We start from the raw sequence: 21,291 nt of genomic DNA on the forward strand, positions 1-21,291 counted from the left end.
TCTAAAAAAATATTACCAATTGTTTACCTTTGTCTAGACTTTGCAAGACTAATCATTTTCAGATAAACCCAACAATGTGCAAAAGTTCCTAACATCATACATTAGGAATAACAAGTGCTACTCAAACCAAGAGATTCTGCTGAGATCAAATAAAAAAACATAAAATAGCAAAGTCAAGTCTCATATCTTGAGCAGTTGCAGTGAAGATCCTGAACTATCTTACAGTTTCCTGCCCGAAGCAGTTTCTTCCCCTCTACGAGTTGAGATAATAGGTAAAAATATACTGACATTAGAAAATTTGGTTCCATTGCTGCTTACAGTATCTTCAGACCTACCACTTAATATAGTTTTGCTTAAACAGTGAGATACTTTCCCTTTTCTCAGCCTTCTTTGGCCACATGTACCATTCTGCTAACCACAAACACTGTGCTCAGAAAGTGCTTCCTGTGAAAACTGTTTCAAATAAATGAGTTAACCTTGCAAAAAATCTAGCTTCCCACAACATGAAGTTTGTCCACCCTGCATTATGCAGTTCCATATTTACAAGATACTTAAACTTTACATTTGTCTTTCACCTTACAAAAAGTGCAACTCTCCCACCCCGTGTTATGGGGCGACAACATTCTTCATAAATTCTACAGAACAGCAGCCTATGATAAGTAAATAAGGTGCTCAGATTATGCCCAGGATCTAACTGGTTAAGGACCACAAAGTACCACCATTTTGTAAAGGCAGACTCCATTCCTATGCTACTGACACAGTGGTGCCACAGCTAGGTTTGCAAGCTCAATAAGAGCCAATGCACCATGCATGCGTTCACGCTGTTCCTGGAGGCGGCGGTGAGCAGCTGAATGAGTGCTATTTTTCTCTTCATCATCCTCTTCGTCAGACTGAAGATATCCCATCGGGTCCTGCTGTTCCTGATCCATTTTCTGGATTGTTTTACTTTTCAAAGTGGGAGCACGCTGTTCTCTAGTCTCCCAGTATCTACAACATCAGAGGTGGAGAATGCTTTTAAATTATGTACAGCTTATGTCAGAACTACCATTCAAAGCTAGCAAAGACCTTCCAAGTATTGTCTTGCACATGACTAGTCACTGCATTTGTTTTTTTCTCTTTCAACCCTTTTATGGCACTATTTAAGCTGTCAGAAGCCTCCTTTATTCAGCATTTTAAATGCAGAAGTGCCCAAGGGATATCTGATCTTTCACACAGATCTTTCTGCTACATGGTATTCCCACCAGTCAGCTCTCCCTGTGCATACACGATTGTTGTTCCTCACATAGATGCAAATTCAGCAGTATGACTATAGCACTAACATGGTATTAGCAGGTGTTGTTCAAGCGAAGAGAAGCATTTAAGTAGAGAAGGAAAAACAGATGAGAAAGTCTCATGAGGAACTTTGTCTTAATTGGGTGTCAGCACTTAAACAAAAGGCAAGGCTGGGCTGAATCATACTAAAGGAACAGCTGGGTTTTGGGGTTTTTTTGGGTTGGGTTTTTTTTTTGCCCCTAAGAATAAAACACTTTCTCAGGCCACTCTGTGTTATAAGTTTAGAGAGAGATCATACCATAAGGAAACTTACTTCGCTAGCCACTCTGCTGCAGCTTTATTGTCAGCCGTCTGTTTTTTACTCAGTCTGACTGTGAGTTCTTCCCTCTTCAGCCGGGCATATGGGTGTTTGGGGCAATGACGGTTTGCATGTGTGAATCTGCTTAAACAGCCTTAAAAACACAAAATACCAATGGAGAACACATTAAGGAAAGCAGTCAACTGACATGTTAGCATAACATCCATGGGATGAAGATGCTCCTGACCCCAACCTTCCTTACTCCACAAAAACCTGGATTCAGTTGAAAACAGCACACTAGTCACAAGGCCCATAACATGCCCAAACATTTTATGCATTGGTATCAACTGATTTTGATATAATTATTGATAACCAGGCTTATATAATCAAGCATGCAATCCTTAGATATAAGTTTGGTGATTATGCACAGATTCTGTGTGGCTTCTCCCTTCCCTAGAAGCTCCTCCAAAATTAAGATCCAAAGCTTTTATAGATCGCTGCCACATGAGCGTCCATACATTCCCAGTACTAGACTGACACTAATTCTGAAAGCCACAAGTTATTCTCTGAGGGCTCACCATTCTCTGAGCAGACAAAAGGCTTTTCCCCTGTGTGAAGACGCTGGTGAGTTTTGAGTTGCCCGCTCTGAACAAAGGCTTTCCCGCAGTCTGGGTAGTCACACAAATAAGGTCTTTCACCTTTAAAAACAAAACAAAACAAAACAAAAAAAAACCCACAAAAAAGCAACCCCCCCTAAACCAAACCCAAAACCACAACCACACACACAGATTTATGAAAGCTGAATATAGAAGTCATACTATCCAGTGGTGGTCCTTGGCTTGAGACTTACACAAGCAAGCTCTCCTTTTATGCACTCACACTTGCATCTACTCAGAAAGCCTTAGTGCACTGGACAGCAGAGATACGCTTTTACCCCAAACAGATGTTTAAAGTACGTATTAAATGCTACTGGATAATATATTTTTTCCCCAGAAAAATATCAAAATTATATTTTTGCCTTATCATATTCCTAATCTTGCACATTATTTAAATAATTCTGGTATGTTGCAGTACAAAATAATTCTGGAAGGCATAAAAAGGATGGGCTGACAGCAGTTCAGAGAAATCATGGGCCTCGCTTTTCCCCCCTCCATGAGAAGATTGAACATTCCTCCCTGTCACTGTCCAGATTTTTTGGACTGCAGTAGGAATTTGAGTGAGGCAGAGCACTACAGCAACTGCAAATTAGTTCTGTTCATTTTGGTATGTGAGACAGTGGCAAGCAATGTTACACACTGTTCTCCTTTGAAAACTTCTGCTTCAGCATGTAAGCAGACGTGTGAACTTCATAGTGGCCAGGTTTCCAGAAAGGCTACAGTTTTGTAGTTCTGCAGTGTTAGCAGCATCTCATCATCTTTGGTATTAGAAAGGGCAGTTCCAGAGAAGAGAAGAATTTTACAATGTTTTCCCTTTGAGCACTGCATCCTGCCTTTCAGAGAGTATCATGAAAGACTGAGGGCTTAGAGTGTTTTGTTTGTTTAAGAACTTTTTTTTGGACATAAAACTTTCTTAAAGCACTGAGATAAGTCCTAGAACTGATACTTGCAGTTAGGTAGAAAGAAACATACACATTATATTGCATAGATAGCATCCTATAGTATAGGTAGAACAAAGTAAAGGCAAACAATTTAATTCCAGTTGCAACCAGATACATTTTATCATTAATATAAACTGAACTAGGGTAAAATAACTGAGGTTAATGATATAGGGATGTATAAAGTTGCAGAAGTACCTTATTAGAGAGTTTTACTAGACTATTTGAAAAAAGTTGCAATGAATAAATGGAGGTAGGAAGAGAAACTCATTCTAGACTCAAGCCAAGAGAATTTAGGCCAACCATCAAGAACGACTTCCCCATGCAAACTGCAACAAGAGGAATGGAGATAGCGGGTATTTCCTCTCTGTCTCTCAAAAGAGTATGATTGGGTGGCAAGTTTGCAAAGGTGTGCCATGCTACCACTCCTCAGAAAGGACAACTAAAAGAAGGGAACACTGACTTACTAAGTCAGGAGAGTAACACCAAGGTGAGTTCTGCTCAATTAAGTAGTCCGTGTTTAATAAACAAGTTCAACACTTAATTCAAGCAAGTGAAATGAAAACATCTTTTGACCAAAAGGCATGAAGAATCTGGTGTTTAATATTAGTATCCACAGACTTGTCTTGTTTGAGTCAGAAAAAGAGACAACAGGAGCCAAGGCTTTATGTGTCTACAATAGTTCATACTTTATTGCAAAATACAGTCTTATTGGAACATGAAGAAAACAAAAAGTGTATTTACCTGGTATAAAAACAGCATTTCCCTTTCAGTTCAAGCTCAGTTGGACATTGAGTGAATTGTCACTACATTTTAACTTAAATGAATTGTCTTCTAGAGCTGCTTTATATATATAGTTCAGTAAATTAAAGTGACCACCTCCACCCCAGAAAATGAGTTCTAAATGAGTAAGGGAGACAACTGGACAATGATTTTACACATTTGAACTCTTTTCTCAACATTTAAGATACACTTTTAATGTATTACACCGTCCAAGTTATCAGCTACTTTTTAAGATACTTTTTCCTCTTACAGCTACGCTTCAGGACCTGGGCGTGTTGGTTGATAGCCGGCTGAATATGAGCCGGCAGTGTGCCCAGGTGGCCAAGGCGGCCAACAGCATCCTGGCTTCTATCAGAAATAGTGTGGCCAGCAGGACTAGGGAAGTGATCATCCCCCTGTACTCAGCACTGGTGAGGCCGCACCTCAAATACTGTGTTCAGTTTTGGACCCCTCACTACAGGAAAGACATTGAGGTGCTGGAGTGTGTCCAAAGAAGGGCAACGAAGCTGGTGAAGGGCCTAGAGAACAAGTCTAGGTAGTCAGAATGAAAAATACTACCAAGTACAGAACACCAAGCTCAGGAAAAATTTTTCATCTTATTTAGAAAGTCTGACAACAGCAGATAAAATATTTACACTATATGTCTTTACTATTATAGCCCAAATTACTGCTATGTTTACCCTGTGACAAAAACAGTTGCAGACAGACTTTCCTTTGATTGCACTAACAAGCCCTGGGAGAAAAGTATGATTAATTTAACAATTACAATAAGATATTAACAGGTTGAGGGTTTGGGTTTTTTTTGCCTTCCCAACTGCTTCATAAGTGTTTGTCAGCTACTCAGATCTTCCTTTTAATCGCTTCACTTACCAGTATGAGTTCGTTTGTGTGCCTGTAGTGATTTCTCTCGTGGAAACACCCTGTTGCAGATATTGCAACGTATTCTGCTAGAAGAATGCTCTCCTTCATTTATTAGGTCACGAACTGTGTCTGCTCTTGGTCGCCCACGTCTTATCCCATCCTGTATTAAAATAATTAAGAAACTGAAGTGCCATACTTTTCCATGTAAGCAGTTTAGCAAAGAACATCCCCCCTCCCCCAAACAAACAAACCCACAACACAGCCCACAAGCAACCACACACACAGTATTCTTACATAAGCTCAACAAAATTGAAGGATCTGCTACAATAATACATAGGAAAACACATGTATTTTTATGAAAAAAAAGAGAAAAAGAAAAAAAGACACTAGAACTCATTTAGAATTACCCCAAAAATTATTTTACAGAGCTACAATGTAGATATATCCAAAGATGGGTAAAACAGCAGAACTGTGTGAACCAAGTCTAAGCCTATCCAACAATATAGCTTATATTATCACAGGAGTCATCAAATAGCAGTATGGGGGAGGTTGGTTTTGTGTGGAGGGTGTGTGCGCAGGATATGAGGTGTGTGTAGCATGGTGTGTGTGGTACGCGTGAGGTGCATGGTGTGTGTGCACAGGGGTGTAGTGTGTGGGGCAGATGTGTGGGCAGTATGTGGTGGACAAGAGCAGTGTGTGAGTGTGGTGTGTGTGCTGCATGGTTGTGTGGGGGTGTATGTGCTGTGGGTGGGCGCAGGTGTTATGTGGTGTGTGTGGGAGTAGAGTGTGGGGTGCATGGGGTAAGGGGTGCATGCATGCATGGTATGTGGGGAGGTGCGCATCTGCATGCGTGGTGTGTGGTGTGGGTATGTGTGCATGGGGTGCGTGGTGCATGCATGGGTGCTGTGTGGGGTGCATTTGTGGGGTACATGTGGTGGGTTGTGGGTAGGTGTGGGGTGTGTCAGGATTAGGTAGGGAGTGGGGATGTGTGCATATGGGGGCTTTGGGGCCATCTGTTTTGGGGGTTTTTTTCCACTCCAGGGTCTTGAGTCATCTGGATTTCTTTTCATTCTGCAATTTTGGGTTGTCAGGGGTTTTTTTTATTCCACGGCTTTGGGTTGTTAGGGATTTTTTTGGTTATGAGCTTTTGGGTTTCCAAGTTTGTTTGGGTTTTTTTTTACTTTGGTTCCCGCTTTTTGGGCCATCTGAGGGGTTTTTTTTCCATCCTAAGGTCTTGGGTTGTTGGGGGTTTTATTCGTTCTGGGGTCTTGTATTGTTTGTGGTGTTTGATTCCAGTGTTTTGGGTTGCTTGGGTTTTTTTGTTTTTATTTTTTAGTTCCGGGGTTTTGGGTTGTTTGGGGTGTTTGACTGTGGGGTTTTGGGTTGTTCAGGTATTTTTCAATTCTGGTGGTTTAGTTTTGGGGTTCTAATGTCTGGTGTTTCTTTGGGGGGGGGCTGGGGTTCTTATTTGGGTCTGGGTTTTTGGGGGGGAGATCTTTGGTTCTTGTATTTTGGGGGTTTTGGATTCTTGGGCTTTGGGATTTTGCAGTTCTGGGGTCTTAAGGTTGTTTGCTTCCAGGCTTCTGGGTTGTCTGGGTTATTTTTTTTGGTTCCAGGCTTTTAGGTTGTACAGGGTGGTTTTCTTTTTTTTTTGTTCCAGCCTTTTGGGTTGTAGGGGTTGGGGTTTTTTTTTGGTTCCTGGCTTTTAGGGCACCTGGTGGTTTTGTTTGGTTCTGGCCTTTTGGGTCATCTGGTTTTTTTCCTTTTGGTTCCGGGCTTTTGCATAATCTGTTTTGTTTTTTTTTTTTTTGTTTAGCTCCAGGCTTTTGGGGCATCTTTTTTTTTTTTTTTTTTTCATTCTGGGGCTTTGGTTTTGTGGTTGGTTAACCTTGACTGGCCGCCAGGTGCCCACCAAGCCACTCTCTCACTCCCCCTCCTCAGCAAGACAGGGGGAGAAAATAAGATGAAAAGCTCATGGGTCGAGATAAGGACAGGGAGATTGCTCTTTCCTCCTCATTGTTCCCCTGCTCCAGTGTGGGGTCGCTCCCACGGGATGCAGTCCTTCACAAACCGCTCCTGTCAGCAGCTGTCCCCACAGCCAGTTCAAAACACGGGAAGCCGATACTAGCAGCAGCAGCAGCAGCAGTTGCCGCGTGCTGATAGGAATGCGAGACTTCTGAGGTCCCTGGCGGTGTCTGAGGGGGTTTCTGGGCCCCTGACACCCTTGGGCTGTGTGTGTGAGGGACCGGCCAGCTGGCAGCAAGTCTCACGAGAGGGGCGAGTGAGAGTTGGGCGGTGCTGGCTGTCCCCACGGCCAGTTCAAGCCGCGCGAAGCTGCATAAAACTGGCCCCTAGGGAGCACCAACGACCAGGGCGTGCAAGCAGGGAGCGGCGTCAGTTGGGAGGTGCGTCGGCAGTTCTCGCGGGAAGGGCTGCACGCTCTGCCAGTTATCGGGCTGCCACCTGCTCTGCTCACCCGCAGGCTTAGGCCGCAGCCCTGACGGTCACCTCTGCAAGCTGGTGGCTGTGCAAGCCTACCCAGCAGCTTGAGGTCTCCAGGGAATTAGAAGGGCTTATTAGGCAGTGCTTTGAGGTTGTCGAAAGCATAGTGGTAGAGAACAGGCAAGGGTTGCACTCTGCAGCAGACAGGAATCAGCTACCTACTCAGGCTAGCCTGTGACAAGTGGAGGAAGCTGCTGTCTGGGTAGAGAGCTGCAAAGACTGCACCCCCACCTCCTGGGTGGAGGAGGGTGCAAGCTCTACCTGGGCAAGGTGTGCTCTGGTGGAGTCACTCAGGTAAGAGGTGGAGGAGCTGCAGGAGGAAGTCATCAGGCTATGACGTATTAGGGAGGGGGAACAAGAAACAGAGTATATTTGAGACTTTGCAAGAAGAAATACTAGGGCCCCATGGCAATGACCTCCAAGGACCACCAGACAAAGAGTGTCAACAGCAAACAAACAGCACCTTGGAGGAGGTGCCATGGTGACTCGTGGCAACAGGCTATCACTCCCCCCCATTTCCTCGTATGTACCAACCAACAACAGATATGAAGTCTTGGCAGCAGACAAAACCAATGAGCAAAATTCACAGAGAGAAACTGCACCAGCAGCACATACTAAAAGCTGCAAAAGAAAGAGGCAAGTGCTAGTAGTGGGTGACTCTCTGCTGAGAGGCACAGAGGCACACCCATCTTCCAGCCTGATATATAGTCAAGGGAAGTTTGCTGCTTGCCAGGAGCCAAGACCTGGGATGTCACAGAGAGACTGCCACAACTGGTTAAAAGCACAGACTACTATCCCCTACTTTTCCATGTGGGCACCAATGACATGGTAAAGCATAACCTGAGCAAGATCAAGCAAGACTTCAGAGCCCTGGGAGGGCAAGTGATCTTCTCCTCTGTCTTGCCAGTCAGGGATAGGGGTGCCAGCAGAAGTTGACACATCATGCAGATCAATACCTGGCTTTGCAGCTGGTGTCGTTGCCCTATGGCTTTGCTTTCTATGATCATGGGACTTTCCTCAACATATACAGCCTACTGGGGAGAGATAGGATCCACCTACCTAGAAGAGGCAGGGGAATCTTGGCTAGCAGATTGGCTGACTTAGTGAATTGTGCTTTAAACTAACGAACTTGGGGGGTGGGGTCCAAAGCTGTGACACTTGTGTACTCACAAGCAACAGGGTAGATGAGCCATTACTACCGGAGTAGTGAGGAATGCCCCCCAACCCTCTCCAAAGGCAAGAACCCTATGTCCAGCCACCTCAAGTGCACATATACCAATGCAAGTAGTCCGGGCAACAAACAGGAGGAACTGGAGCTCTGTGCCCACTCTGAGAGTTATGATGTCATAGGAATCACAGAAACTTAGTGGGAAAACTCTATATTGGGTTTGCGTGGCAAGGTTTTCATAGCGGGGGGCCTACAGGGGTGGCTTCTGTGAGAAGCTGCTAGAAGCTTCCCCTATGTCCGACAGAGCCAATGCCAGCCAGCTCCAAGAGGGACCCACTGCTGGCCAAAGCTGAGCCAATCAGCGACGGTGGTAGTGCCTCTATGATAATATATTTAAGAAGGGGGAAAAAAATGATGGGACACAAAACTGCAGCTGGAGTGAGAATATGTGAGAGGAACAACTATGCAGACACCAAGGTCACTGAAGAAGGAGGGGGAGGAGGTGCTCCAGGCACCAGAGCAGAGATTCCCCTGCAGCCCATGGTGAAGACCATGGTGAGGCAGGCTGTCCCCCTGCAGCCCATGGAGGTCCATGGTGCAGCAGATATCCACCTGCAGCCCGCGGAGGACCCCACGCCAGAGCAGGCAGATGGGCCCAAAGGAGGCTGTGACCCTGTGGAGAGCCTGCGCTGGAGCAGGCTCCTGGCAGGTCCTGTGGACCCGTGGAGACAGAAGCCCACGCTGGAGCAGGTTTCCTGGCAGGACTTGTGACCCCGTAGGGGACCCATGCTGGAGCAGTCTGCTCCTGAAGGACTGCACCCCGTGGAAAGGACAAGTGGAAAGGACCCACGCTGGAGCAGTTTGTGAAGAACTGCAGCCTGTGGGAAGGACCCACACAGGAGCAGTTCATGAAGAACTGCAGCCTGTGGGAAGGACCCACATTGAAGAAGTTCGTGGAGGACTGTATCCCGTGGGAGGGACCCCACGCTGGAGTAGGGGAAGAGTGTGAGGAGGAAGGAGCGGCAGAGACAGCATGTGATGAACTCACCACAACCCCCATTCCCTGTCCCCCTGCACCACTTGGGGGGAGGATGCAGAGAAAATCGGGAGTGAAGCTGAGCCCAGGAAGAAAGGAGGAATGGGGGGAAGGTGTTTTAAGAGTTAGTTTTATTTCTCATTACCCTACTCAGTTTTGATTGGTAATAAATTAAACTGATTTTCCCCAAGTCAAGTCTGTTTTGCCCGTGACGGTAATTGCTGAGTGATTTCCCTGTCCTTATCTCGACCCATGAGCTTTTCGTTATATTTTGTCTCCCCTGTCCAGTTGAGAAGGGGAATGATAGAGCGGCTTTGGTGGGCACTTGGCATCCAGACAGGGTCAACCCACCACAGACCTTGTAGAACCACTTATGGGACTGGTACTGGTGCAAGTGTACATAAGGAATGGGCTCGTGACGCATCTTTTCTAATTGCCGAGTGATCTCCCTGTTCTTATCTTGACCCACGAGCCTTTTGTCGTATTTTTCTCCCTGTCCAGCTGAGGAGAGGGATTGATAGAGTAGCTTGGTGGGCACCTGGCATCCAGCCAAGGTCAACCCCCCCCAGTCCTTTTTGGTGCCCAATGTGGAGTACGAACCCACAACCCTGAGATTAAGAGTCTCATGCTCTACTGACTGAGCTAGCCGGGCTAGAGGGAGCTCATAAGCTTTCCTAGGCCTTGTGGGATTCTGGAGAATGCATATTCCAGGTTATAGTCAGCTTGTGAGCCCTCTCTATTGAGTAACCCAAAAGAACTATTTTGAGTGGGGCCCTGAGCAACAGCAAGCTTTTGAGCAGATCACACAGGAGATAGCTCGTGCGGTACTCTTGGGCCTGTCCAGACAGGACCAGCTGTGCAAAATGTGCTCTACACTGCAGCTGGGAAGCATGGTCTCACCTGGAGCCTCTGGCAGAAAACATCAGGAGAAACCCGAGGTCAACCTCTAGGGTTTTGGAGCCAGGGGTATCAAGGATCAGAAGTCCCGACTGAAAAAGAGATACTAGCAGCATATGAGGGGGCTCGAACTGCTTCAGAAGTTGTTGGTACAGAAACATATCTCCTCTTGGCACCACGATTGCCCGTGCTACACTGAATGTTCAAAGGAAACGTCCCCTCTACACATCACGCAACCAGCGCTACATGGAGTAAGTGGGTAGCGTTGATCACGCAACGAGCTCGACTGGGGAAGCCCAGCTGCCCAGGAATCCTGGAAGAGATCATGGACTGGCCAGAAGGCAAAGATTTTGGAGCGGTGCCTGAGGAGGCAGCTCGTGCCCAAGAGGCACCACCATATAATGAGTTATCAGAAGATTAAAGGCGTTATGTTTTGTTTACTGATGGATCCTGTCATGTTGTAGAAACCATCGGAAGTGGAAAGCTGCTGTGTGGAGTCCCACACGACAAAGTGTTGAAGCCACTGAAGGAGAAGGTGAGTCAAGTCAGTTTGCAGAAGTGAAAGCCATCCAGCTGGCCCTAGAGATTGCTGAATGAGAAAAGTGGCCAGTACTCTATACTGACTCATGGATGGTGGTTAATGCCCTATGGGGTTGGCTACAGCAGTGGAAGACAATAACCAATTGGCAGCGCAGGGGTAAACCCATCTGGGCTGCTGCATTGTGGCAGGACATCACTGCCTGGGTAGAAAACATCGCTCTAAAGGTACGCCATGTAGGTACTCACATGCCCAAAAGCTGCCCCACTGAAGAACATCAAAACAATGAACAGGTAGACAAGGCTGTCAAAATTGAAGTGGCTCAGGTGGACCTGGACTGGGAGCATAAGGGTGAACTACTTGTAGCTCCATGCACCCACAAAACATCAGGACATCTAGGGAGATGCAACATACAGAAGGGCTCGTGACTGAGGGGTGGACCTGACCATGGAGGCCATCACACAGGTCACTCATGAATGTGAAACGTGCTGCAATCAAACGAGCCACACGAGTGAAGTCTCCCTGAAATAGAGGGAGGTGGCTGGGTTTTCGATATGGTGAGGCCTGGCAAATTCACTATATTGGACCACTGCCACGAACATGTCAAGGCAAGCGCTACATACTCACCATGGTGGAAGCAACTACTGGTTGGCTAGAAACATACTGTGTAAACCATGCCACTACCTGAAACACCATCTTAGGCCTTGAAAGGCAAATTCTGTGGTGACATGGTACCCCAGAAAGAACTGAATCAGACAATGGGACTCATTTCCGAAATAACCTCATAAACTCCTGGGACAAGAAACACAGCACTGAGTGAGTGCATCACATCCCCTATCACCCATAAGCCTCTGGAAAGATTGAGAGATATAATGGACTGTTAAAGACTACGTTGAGAGCGTTGGGCAATGGGTCATGGAAGCACTGGGATATAAATTTAGCAGAAGCCACTTGGCTGGTTAACACCAGAGGATCTGCTAACCCTCCTGGTCCTGCCCAAACAAAACCCCTACATACTGTGGAAGGAGAGAAAGTCCCCGTAGTGCACATAGGGAAGTGGCTGGGGAAGGCAGTGTGGATTGCTCCTCCCGTGGGAAAAGGCAAACCCGTTTGTGGGACTGTCTTCAGTCAAGGACCTGGGTGTACTTGGTGGGTAATGCAGAACGATGGGGATACCCGGTGTGTGCCTCAAGGAGATTTAACCTCGGGGGAAAAATAATCTGTGATGCGATTTGTATGCTGTAGGAAGTAATGTAGCAGGAATGACCTAAACCAATGAAGAGTGAGCTTCGCAAGGAACTGGGCGAGTGCAACGATGACACAAACCAAGCCGGTGTTGGTGCCCAACAATCGAACATACTGCTTCTCCTGTCCTGAGCACCCATCTTGACAGATGGGGACCAAGTCATAGCCTGTTCTTATGAACATTTGGAGGAGTGGAGGGAGCCCATGGAATGGAAGAATAATATCTATCTGTTAAAGGACAGGGGATAGCAGTTAATGAGAATGTATAAAACTGTATGTTGGGTATAAAGATAGTTTAAGTATGTAGTATAAGTTGTAAGTTGTAAGAAGGGATTTCAGTAATGAGAATTAAGTACAATAGGATGGTTAGAAGATATATATATATGTATTAAATTATGTGGGGCCTGAGCATGATGCAAATGGTATGGAATAAGGGGTGGAGATGGTATTTGGCTTGGCTGGGATGGAGTTAACTTTCCCCATAGCAGCCCTCAGAGTGCTGTGCTTTGTATTGGTAGCTAGAAAGGTGTTGATAACACACCAGTGTTTTGGCTACTGCTGAGCAGTGCTCCCACAGCATCAAGACTGTCTCTCCAAAATTCCCCCCTACCCCCAAAGGCCAGTAGGCTGGGGTGGGCAGGATCTTGGGAGGGGACATAGCCAGGACAGCTGACCCAAACTGACCAAAGGGATATTCCAAACCATATGACGACTGCTCAGAAATAAAAGCTAAGAGAAAGGACAAGGAGGAGGGGACATTCGTTATTACAAAGTTTGTCTTCCTGCCAAAAACAATACTTTTTCCCCATATAAGTTCTTATTCTCATCCATTCTTAAAGCTAACAGATGATGCAATTAAACAAGGAAGAACATTTTTGTGGTATTTACTGATATTTATTCTTTTCTGAATCTTTGATGATCCATCTATACTCTTCTAGGTCAAAATACATAGAAAAGAAGAACATTAAAGTTTGCTTGTCTCTGAACTAGTTCATGGCATTTAACTCATAAACTTAGGTAGTTAATGGACTAAGAAGAGTAATATTTGTTGCAGATATTTTTTTGGATAGTCACTATGTACTTTTTTCCACATGTTACTTTTCATAATGTTTATCAGTTCATGCACACTTTAAAAGCTTAAAAATATGCAGTAATGTGGAATAGTCAGATAGATAATTTGCCATTGTTACAACTTTTTAAAATCCTTCCATGTTACTTGAGAAATAATTATTTGCAAAAATGAAAAAATGTTAAACCTGAAGGGCTTGGTTTCTATGATTCTTTTATTTAACTATATTAGCTGAGTTTTCATTGTGAACATTTGGAACTAAATATATTGTATTCCTATTCCTATTCTCACACACAGTAGAGTTGATCTCAGTGCTTCCATCAGTATTGCAGTCTACTGAAGAATTCACTGCAAATTCTTCTTCTGCTTAGTAAACATAATTGGATAAGGCAAAGAAATTTGATCTTGTCACACTGATCCTCAATAGTATGTTGTATGAAGCAATCTATTTTATGAAGATATTTAATGTGATTTTCAGGGCATTGGCCCTTAACTGTGATGCCCCATTGGATGATAAAAATGGAGCAGAGTCTAAGAATTGGAGAGCTGGTAAGCCAGTCCGAGTAGTACGCAGTTCAAAAGGACGACGGATCAGCAAATATGCCCCAGAGGAAGGCAACAGATATGATGGCATTTACAAGGTATTATGATTTTTACTGTATATATAGCATTACTTTTTTCTTAAGACATGTTTTTTAAGAGTCTTTTGTGTGTTACATAGCAAACTCTTCATTATTGCTTTTGAAGCAATAATTCTTTTGTTACCATGAGGACGGTTTAGCCTACCTCGTTCTGTAGTGAAATGAAATGGAAGTATTCCATTCCATTCCAACTGTGGCATTGACAGATTGCGCAGCAGTTCACGCGGATGTACGTGCGGGAAGGGCGGTGCACTCTGCCAGCTATCAGGCTGCCGCCTGCTCTGCTCACCCGCAGGCTTAGGCTGCATCCCCGATGGTCACCCCAGCTAGCTGGTGGCTGTGCAAGCCTACCCAGCAGCTTGAGGCCTCCAGGGAATTAGAAGGGCTTATTAGGCAGCACTTTGAGATTGTTGGAAGCATAGCGGTAGAGAACAGGCAAGGGCTGCGCTCTGCAGCAGACGGGAATCAGCTACCTACTCAGGCTAGCCTGGGACGAGTGGAAGCAGCCACCCAGACAGAACTTCCTACCAGGGAAGTTGCTGTCCAGGTGGAGGGCTGTAAAGACTGCACCCCTGCCTCCTGGGTAGAGGAGGGTGCAAGCTCTACCTGGGCAAGGTGTGCTCTGGTGGAGTCACTCAGGTAAGAGGTGGAGGAGCTGCAGGAGGAAGTCATCAGGCTATGACGTATTAGGGAGGGGGAACAAGAAACAGAGTATATTTGAGACTTTGCAAGAAGAAATACTAGGGCCCCATGGCAATGACCTCCAAGGACCACCAGACAAAGAGTGTCAACAGCAAACAAACAGCACCTTGGAGGAGGTGCCATGGTGACTCGTGGCAACAGGATATCACTCCCCCCCATTTCCTCGTATGTACCAACCAACAACAGATATGAAGTCTTGGCAGCAGACAAAACCAATGAGCAAAATTCACAGAGAGAAACCGCACCAGCAGCACATACTAAAAGCTGCAAAAGGAAGCGGTGAGTACTAGTAGTGGGTGACTCTCTGCTGAGAGGCACAGAGGCACACCCATCTTCCAGCCTGATATATAGTCAAGGGGAAGTTTGCTGCTTACTAGGAGCCAAGATCCGGGATGTGAGGAATGCTCCCCAACCCTCTCCAAAGGCAAGAACCCCAAGTCCAGCCACCTCAAGTGCATGTATACCAATGCAAGTAGTCTGGGCAACAAACAGGAGGAAATGGAGCTCCACACCCAGTCTGAGAGTTATGATGTCATAGGAATCACAGAAACCTAGTGGGAAAACTCACACGACTGGAAGACTGCAATGGATGACTACAAGCTCTTTTGGAAAGATAGGAAGGGAAGAAGAGGAGGTGGAGTTACACTTTATGTAAAAGAGAATTTTGAGTGTATGGAGGTGAGCTATGGAGACCACAAAAGTTCTATCGAATGCCTTTGGATCAAGATTGGAGGAATCATCACCAAGGGGGATTATATGGTAGGTATCTGTTACCAAACTCCCAATCAGGATGACGAGGCCGACAAAACCTTACTTCGGCCGCTCAAGGAAGTCTCGGACCAATAGAACCTGGTCCTCATGGGTGACTTCAATTACCTGGACATTTGTTGGGAAAACAACACAGCAGTGCACAAGTCGTCCATCAGGTTCCTGGAATGCATTGAGGACTGCTTCCTGCTACAGATGCTGGACATGCCGACTAGGAACAGCACATTGCTACATTTACTGCTCGCAAACCAAGACGACTTACTTGACAACATAACTACCAATGGTAGCCTTGGATACAGCAATCACAACACTGTGGAGTTTAAGATCCTGCCGAGCATGCTGAAGACCAGTAGTAGGACAAAGATCCTGGATTTTCGAAGAGCCAACTTCAATACGCTCAGAGCCCAGCTGTGAGGGATTCCATGGGAAGCATCCATGGAGGGCAAAGGAGCTTGCGAGTGCTAGGAGTTATTCAAGAACAGCCTCCCGGAAGCACAAGAACAGTCCATCCCCTACAAAGGGAAAGGAAGAAGGCAGAACAAGAGGCCACCCTGGCTTAACAAAGAGCTTTTGGGTGTGCTTAAAGGCAAAAAAGAAGCATACCGGCTATGGAAAGGTGGCCAAATAGCCATTGAGGACTACAAGAACCTTGCTAGGGCATGTAGAGATGCAGTCAGGAAGGCTAAGGCTCAGCTAGAACTGAAATTGGCCAGAGGTGTCAAGAACAACAAGAAAGGGTTCTTCAGGTACGTGAGCAGTAAGCAGGCGCACAGGGAAGACATAGGTGCATTACTAAACAGGGCAGGGAAACTAGTTACTAATAATGCTGACAAGGCAGAGGTTCTCAATACCTCCTTTGCCTCTGTCTTTACTGGCATAGCTGGACCCCAGAGCACAGGATCAAGTAGCTATGACACCACGTGTCAACCCACCAGTAGTGGAGGAAGGGCTGGTCTGCGGCCTCTTGCAAGGGCTCAACCCACATAAATCTATGGGCCTGGACAGAATCCACCCCAGGGTGTTAAGAGAAGTGGCTGACATTGTTGCAAGGCCACTGTTTATAATCTTTGAAAAGTCGTGGAGATCAGGGGATGTCCCTGATGAATGGAAGAGGGCAAATGTCACACCCATCCTCAAGAAGGGCACAAAAGAGGACCCAGGAAACTACAGGCCCATTAGTCTTGCTTCAGTCCCTGGGAAAGCAATGGAATAAGTCCTCCTAGAAACTATCACAAACCTAATGAAGCAGGTGATTGGGAAAATCCAACATGCATTTACCAAAGGCAAATCTTTCCAGACTAACCTGATCACCTTCTACAACAAAATAACATCTTCTGCCGAAATGGGGAGAGCAGCGGATGTTGTTTACCTGGACTTCAGCAGTGTTCGACACTGTTTCCCACAGCCTTCTCCTGGACAAACTGGCAAGATACAGATTGGATGGGTGGTCTGTGAGATGGGTAGGAAATTGGTTAACAGGCCGCCCTCAGAGAGTGGTGATCAATGGTTTTTACTCAGGCTGGCAGCCTGTCACAAGTAGGATCCCCCAGGGATCGATACTGGGCCCCACGCTGTTCAACATCTTCATAAATGATCCGGATGATGGGATTGAAAACACCCTCACCAAGTTTGCTGATGACACTAAACCGGGTGGTGAGGTGGACACTCCAGAAGGGAGAGCCATCTTACAGAGAGACCTGGACAGGCTGGAAAAGTGGGCTAGCAAGAAGTTTAACAAAGACAAATGCAAAATCCTGCACCTGGGTCAGAATAACCAAAGACCCCAGTACAGGCTAGGATCTGTGTGGCTGGGGAGCAGCTTTGTTGAAAGGGACCTGGGGGTCCTGGTGGACAACAAGCTGAACATGAGTCAGCAGTGCACCGCTGCAGCAACAAAGGCAAATTGGATGCTGGGCTGCATCCGCAGGGGCATTACTAGCAGAGACAGAGACGTGATCAGCCCACTCTACTCAGCGCTTGTCAGGTCGCACCTGCAGTACTGTGTCCAGTTCTGGTCTCCACAATTCAAGAAAGATGCGGACAGACTGGAGAGGGTCCAAAGGAGGGCCACATAGATGATCAAAAGGCTGGAGAACCTGCCCTATGAGGAAAGACTGGAGGAGTTAGGTCTTTTCTCCCTGGAGAAGAGAAAGCTCAGGGGGGACCTCCTCCACAGTATTCCAGTACTTAAAGGGCAGCTACAAAGAGGACAGAGGCTCTCTCTTCACAAGGAGACACATGCAGAAGACAAGGGGCAACAGGTACAAGTTGCACCGGGAGAGGTTTCATCTTGACATAAGAAAGAAATTTTTCACAGTGAGAACAATCATTCACTGGAACAACCTCCCCAGGGACATGGCAGAGTCCCCATCACTGGAGGTTTTCAAGATATAATTGGACAGGGTGCTAGATAATCTCATCTAGACTCCCTTTCCCACAAATGGTTGGACCAGATGATCTTTCAACGTCCCTTCCAACCTGGGCTGTTCTATGATTCTCTGGTTCTCCAACATGGGTCCTTCCCACAGGCTGCAGTTCTTCAAGAGCTGCTCCAGCATTGGCCCTTTCCATGGGGTACAATCCATCAGGAAAAGACTGCTCCAGCGTGGGTCCCCCGTGGGGCCACAGGTCCTGCCAGAAAACTTGCTCCTGCGTGGGCTCCTCTCCACAGGGCCACCATTCCTGCCAGGAGCCTGCTCTAGCATAGGCTCTCCATGGGCTGCAGCTTCCTTTAGGGCATATCCACCTGTTCTGGTGTGGGGTCGGGGTTTATTTTGGGTCTGGGAGTTTTGCAGGTTTTTTTTTTTTTTATCTTGAATTTTGAGGGTTTTGGGTTTTTTAGTTTGGGAATTTTTGGATTCTGGAGTTTTGGAATTTTGAGGTTCTGGGGTTTTGAGATTGTTGGGTTCTGAGCTTTTGGGTCATCTGGGATTTTTTGGGTTTTTTTTTGGGGGGGGGCTTTTGGGGCATCTGGTTTTCTTGGTTTTGATTCCAGGTTTTTGGGGTTTTCTTGGTTCGGGGCTTTTGGGTCGTCTGAGTTTTTTGTTTAGTTCTGGGCTTTTAGTTTTTGGGTTTCTAGGGCTTTGGGGGTTCTGGGGTGTTTTATTTTTTAGTCCTGGGGGTTGTTCTGGGGATTTTTTTTATCCTAGTGGGTTTAGGGAATGTTTTTTGATCCGGGAGGGTTTGGGAATATTTTTTAGTCCTGGGGGGTTTGGGGATTTTTTTGAGGTTTTTTTTGGTTCTGGGCTTTTGGGTCATCTGGTTGGAGGGAGGGGGGGTGTCAGTTCCAGGCTTTTGGGGTGTTTCTTTTGGGTTGGGTTTTTTTTTTGTTTCCAGGCTTTTGGGTCATTTGGGGTTTTTTTTGGACCTGGGCTTTTAGGATTTCATGTTTTTCTTGGTTTGGGGCTTTTGGATCCACTGTTCTTTTTATGGTTCCAGGCTTTTGGGTCATCTGGGTTGGTTGTTTGTTTGCTCCTATTTCTGGGCTTTTGGTTTCTCTGGGATTTTGGGTTCTAGGCTTTTGGATCATCTGGGTCTTTTTGGTTCTGAGCTTTGGGTTCGTTGTTTTTTAAGTTCCGAGCATTTGGGTGGTTTGGTTTATTTTGGTTCTGGGCTATCGGATCTCTTGTTCTCTTTGGTTCCAGGATATTGGTTATCTGTTTTTCTTTGGTTCAGGGCTTTTGGGGGGCTGGGTTTAGCATGTTTTTGTTTTGGGATGTTTGTTTTGGGTTGTTTGTTTGTTCAGTATTTGGGGGGGCTACATTTGGCATATTTTGGGTGATTTTTTGCTTTTTTTTCCCATTCAGCGGTTTGTGGGGCTGGGTTTGACGTGGTTTTGATTTGGTGTATTTTGGGTGGGTTTTTTTGTTCAGTGCTCCGGGGGGCTATGTTTGGCATGGGTTTGGTTTGGCTTGTTTTCGGGGTGGGTGGTTCTCTGGTTGGCAGGGCTAGGTTTGGCACAGGGGTCTTTTTGTGTTGTTTGGGGTGGGGTGGCGTGTTTTGTTTTTTTTTCATGTGTTTGTGACCAGTACCCCCCTGCTCCTGACCCCTGGTAATATGGTTAGCATAACTAAAACCATTTTATAAGGCAAAAGGCCATTCTCTGTGACTGAGCCAGTCACATATTAGTCCCCTTTCCCCTCATTATCAGGCCCTGAAGGTCCTGTGAACCAAGTAGACAAACCAAACAGATTTCTTCTTCTCCTCTCTACCGGCCTCAAGATTCCTGGGCGCCAGGCCAACTACTCCCTTCCTTACTGGCCTTGAAGGTCCCAGGCACCTGGCCAATGAGGTGTTGTTGATGACCCCGTCACAGAACAGGGAAGCGTAACAGCACACAGAGCACTGTCTATAAAATCAAGCAGTTACAAGTCCTAAATGGGGAACTTGGACTGGAACTGCTGCTGGACAGTGAGACCCATGAATCCCCAGTGGCCAGGGACGCCTCCACTGTCATCTGCTTCCTCCGAAGACTGACTCGTATTCTTTTATATGATTTTCAAGTCCAGATTATGAGTGTTATATTGATACAGCAAACCATGTATTGAGATCTGACCCAATCTGCAGAGGGTCCAGGTGATTAGAAATTATAAGTTAAATTGTATTATAAAGTATGTATTATGCTACTTACAGTTTGTTCTATATTGATTCTGCTTGTACAAATCCTGTGCCATTCTAATCATAAATTCTGTGCTTTAATAATCATAATATCCTGTTAAGAAAATAAAGCTTTAATTTTAACTACGATTTAGTGCTGTCATCATTCTGCCAAGGATCCCTAAAAGAACCTGTCTGTCCCCTTAGTGTCAGGTGACAGTGTTTTGGAGGGTTTTTTGGTTCAGTGGTTCTGGGGGATTTATTTGGCGCATTTTTGTTTCAGCATGTTTTGGGCTTTTAGGGGGTTCTTGTTGAGGGGGCTCAGTTTGGCTAGGATTTGTTTTGGCGCATTTTTCTTTTGGCACATGAGTTTTTTTGTGGTTCAGTGGTTAGAGGTTTGGCATATTTTTAGCACATTTTTCTTCTAAAGCTTTATGGGGGTTTGTTTAGTTGGAGATTGGTGGATTTTAGTTTTCGCGTGATTTGGGGTTTTTTTCAGTGGATGGGGGGACTGGGTTTGGGGTATTTTTGATTTGGCATGGTTTCAGGGTTTTTTGTTTCACTTGTTGGGGGGCTGGGTTTGGCATGTTTTGGGGGGTTAATATTGGGTTTGGGGGTTTTGAATGCTTGGTGGGGTTTTTTTTATTATTTTGGTAGCTGGGTTTTTTTTGCATTTTGGTGGCTTGTTTTGGTTTGGTGGTTCAGGAGGCTGGGTTTGGTGCATTTTTTTGGGCCCATTTCTGTTTTGCTGCTTTTTGGGGATTTTTTTTTGGTTCGTTAATGGGGGGTGCTGGGTTTGGCTTTTTTTATTTATTTTGGCATGTTTTCTGGGGGTGGTTTGGTTGTTGTGGGGGCTGGGTTTGGCATGTCTTTGGTTTGGCGTGGTTTTGTTGGGTTTGGGATTTTTGGGAGGTTTTGTGATTGAGGGCTGGGTTTGTATGTTTGAGTTTCAGCATGTTTGGGGAGTTTTTTGGTTCGGTGGCTTGGAGGTGCTAGGTTTGACGTGGTTTTTGTTTTGGTGCATTTTGGGGGGGGATCGGATCGGTGGTTGGCTTAGTTTAGGCTGTTTTTCTTTTAGCATGTTTTGGGTGGGTTTTTGGTTCTGGGTTTGGCAGGACTGGGTTTTGCATGTTCTTGTTTTGGCACGTTTTTCTTTTGGTGCATTCTGGGGTCTTTTTTTGGTTTGGTGGTTCCCCCCAACCACCTCATTGGGTTTGGTGTGCTTTTATTTTGGCAAGTTTTGGGAGTTTTTTGGTTCAGTGGTTGGGGGGGTTGGGTTTAACATGTTTTGGGAGGGGGTTGCATGTCTTAGGTATTTTTT

At 45.8% G+C, this 21,291-nt stretch overlaps 1 protein-coding gene and 1 non-coding gene across 2 annotated transcripts in view; both read right to left on the reverse strand.

Moving 5' to 3' along the window:
- Positions 1-749: 749 nt before the first annotated feature.
- The window catches only part of LOC142596533 (zinc finger protein 367-like), a 29,227-nt gene continuing 8,685 nt past the window's right edge, over positions 750-21,291 (reverse strand). Inside the window, 4 exon segments of the mRNA XM_075725685.1 lie at positions 750-987; positions 1,586-1,724; positions 2,149-2,268; positions 4,818-4,968. Of these exon segments, the coding sequence (XP_075581800.1) occupies positions 750-987; positions 1,586-1,724; positions 2,149-2,268; positions 4,818-4,968 (648 nt within the window).
- Positions 10,094-10,166, reverse strand: TRNAK-CUU (transfer RNA lysine (anticodon CUU)). The gene has a single exon. It is a non-coding gene; the product is annotated as a tRNA-Lys (tRNA).

Source organism: Pelecanus crispus, chromosome W, assembly GCF_030463565.1.
Source record: "Pelecanus crispus isolate bPelCri1 chromosome W, bPelCri1.pri, whole genome shotgun sequence".
In the NCBI taxonomy this organism is placed as follows: Eukaryota; Metazoa; Chordata; class Aves; order Pelecaniformes; family Pelecanidae; genus Pelecanus; species Pelecanus crispus.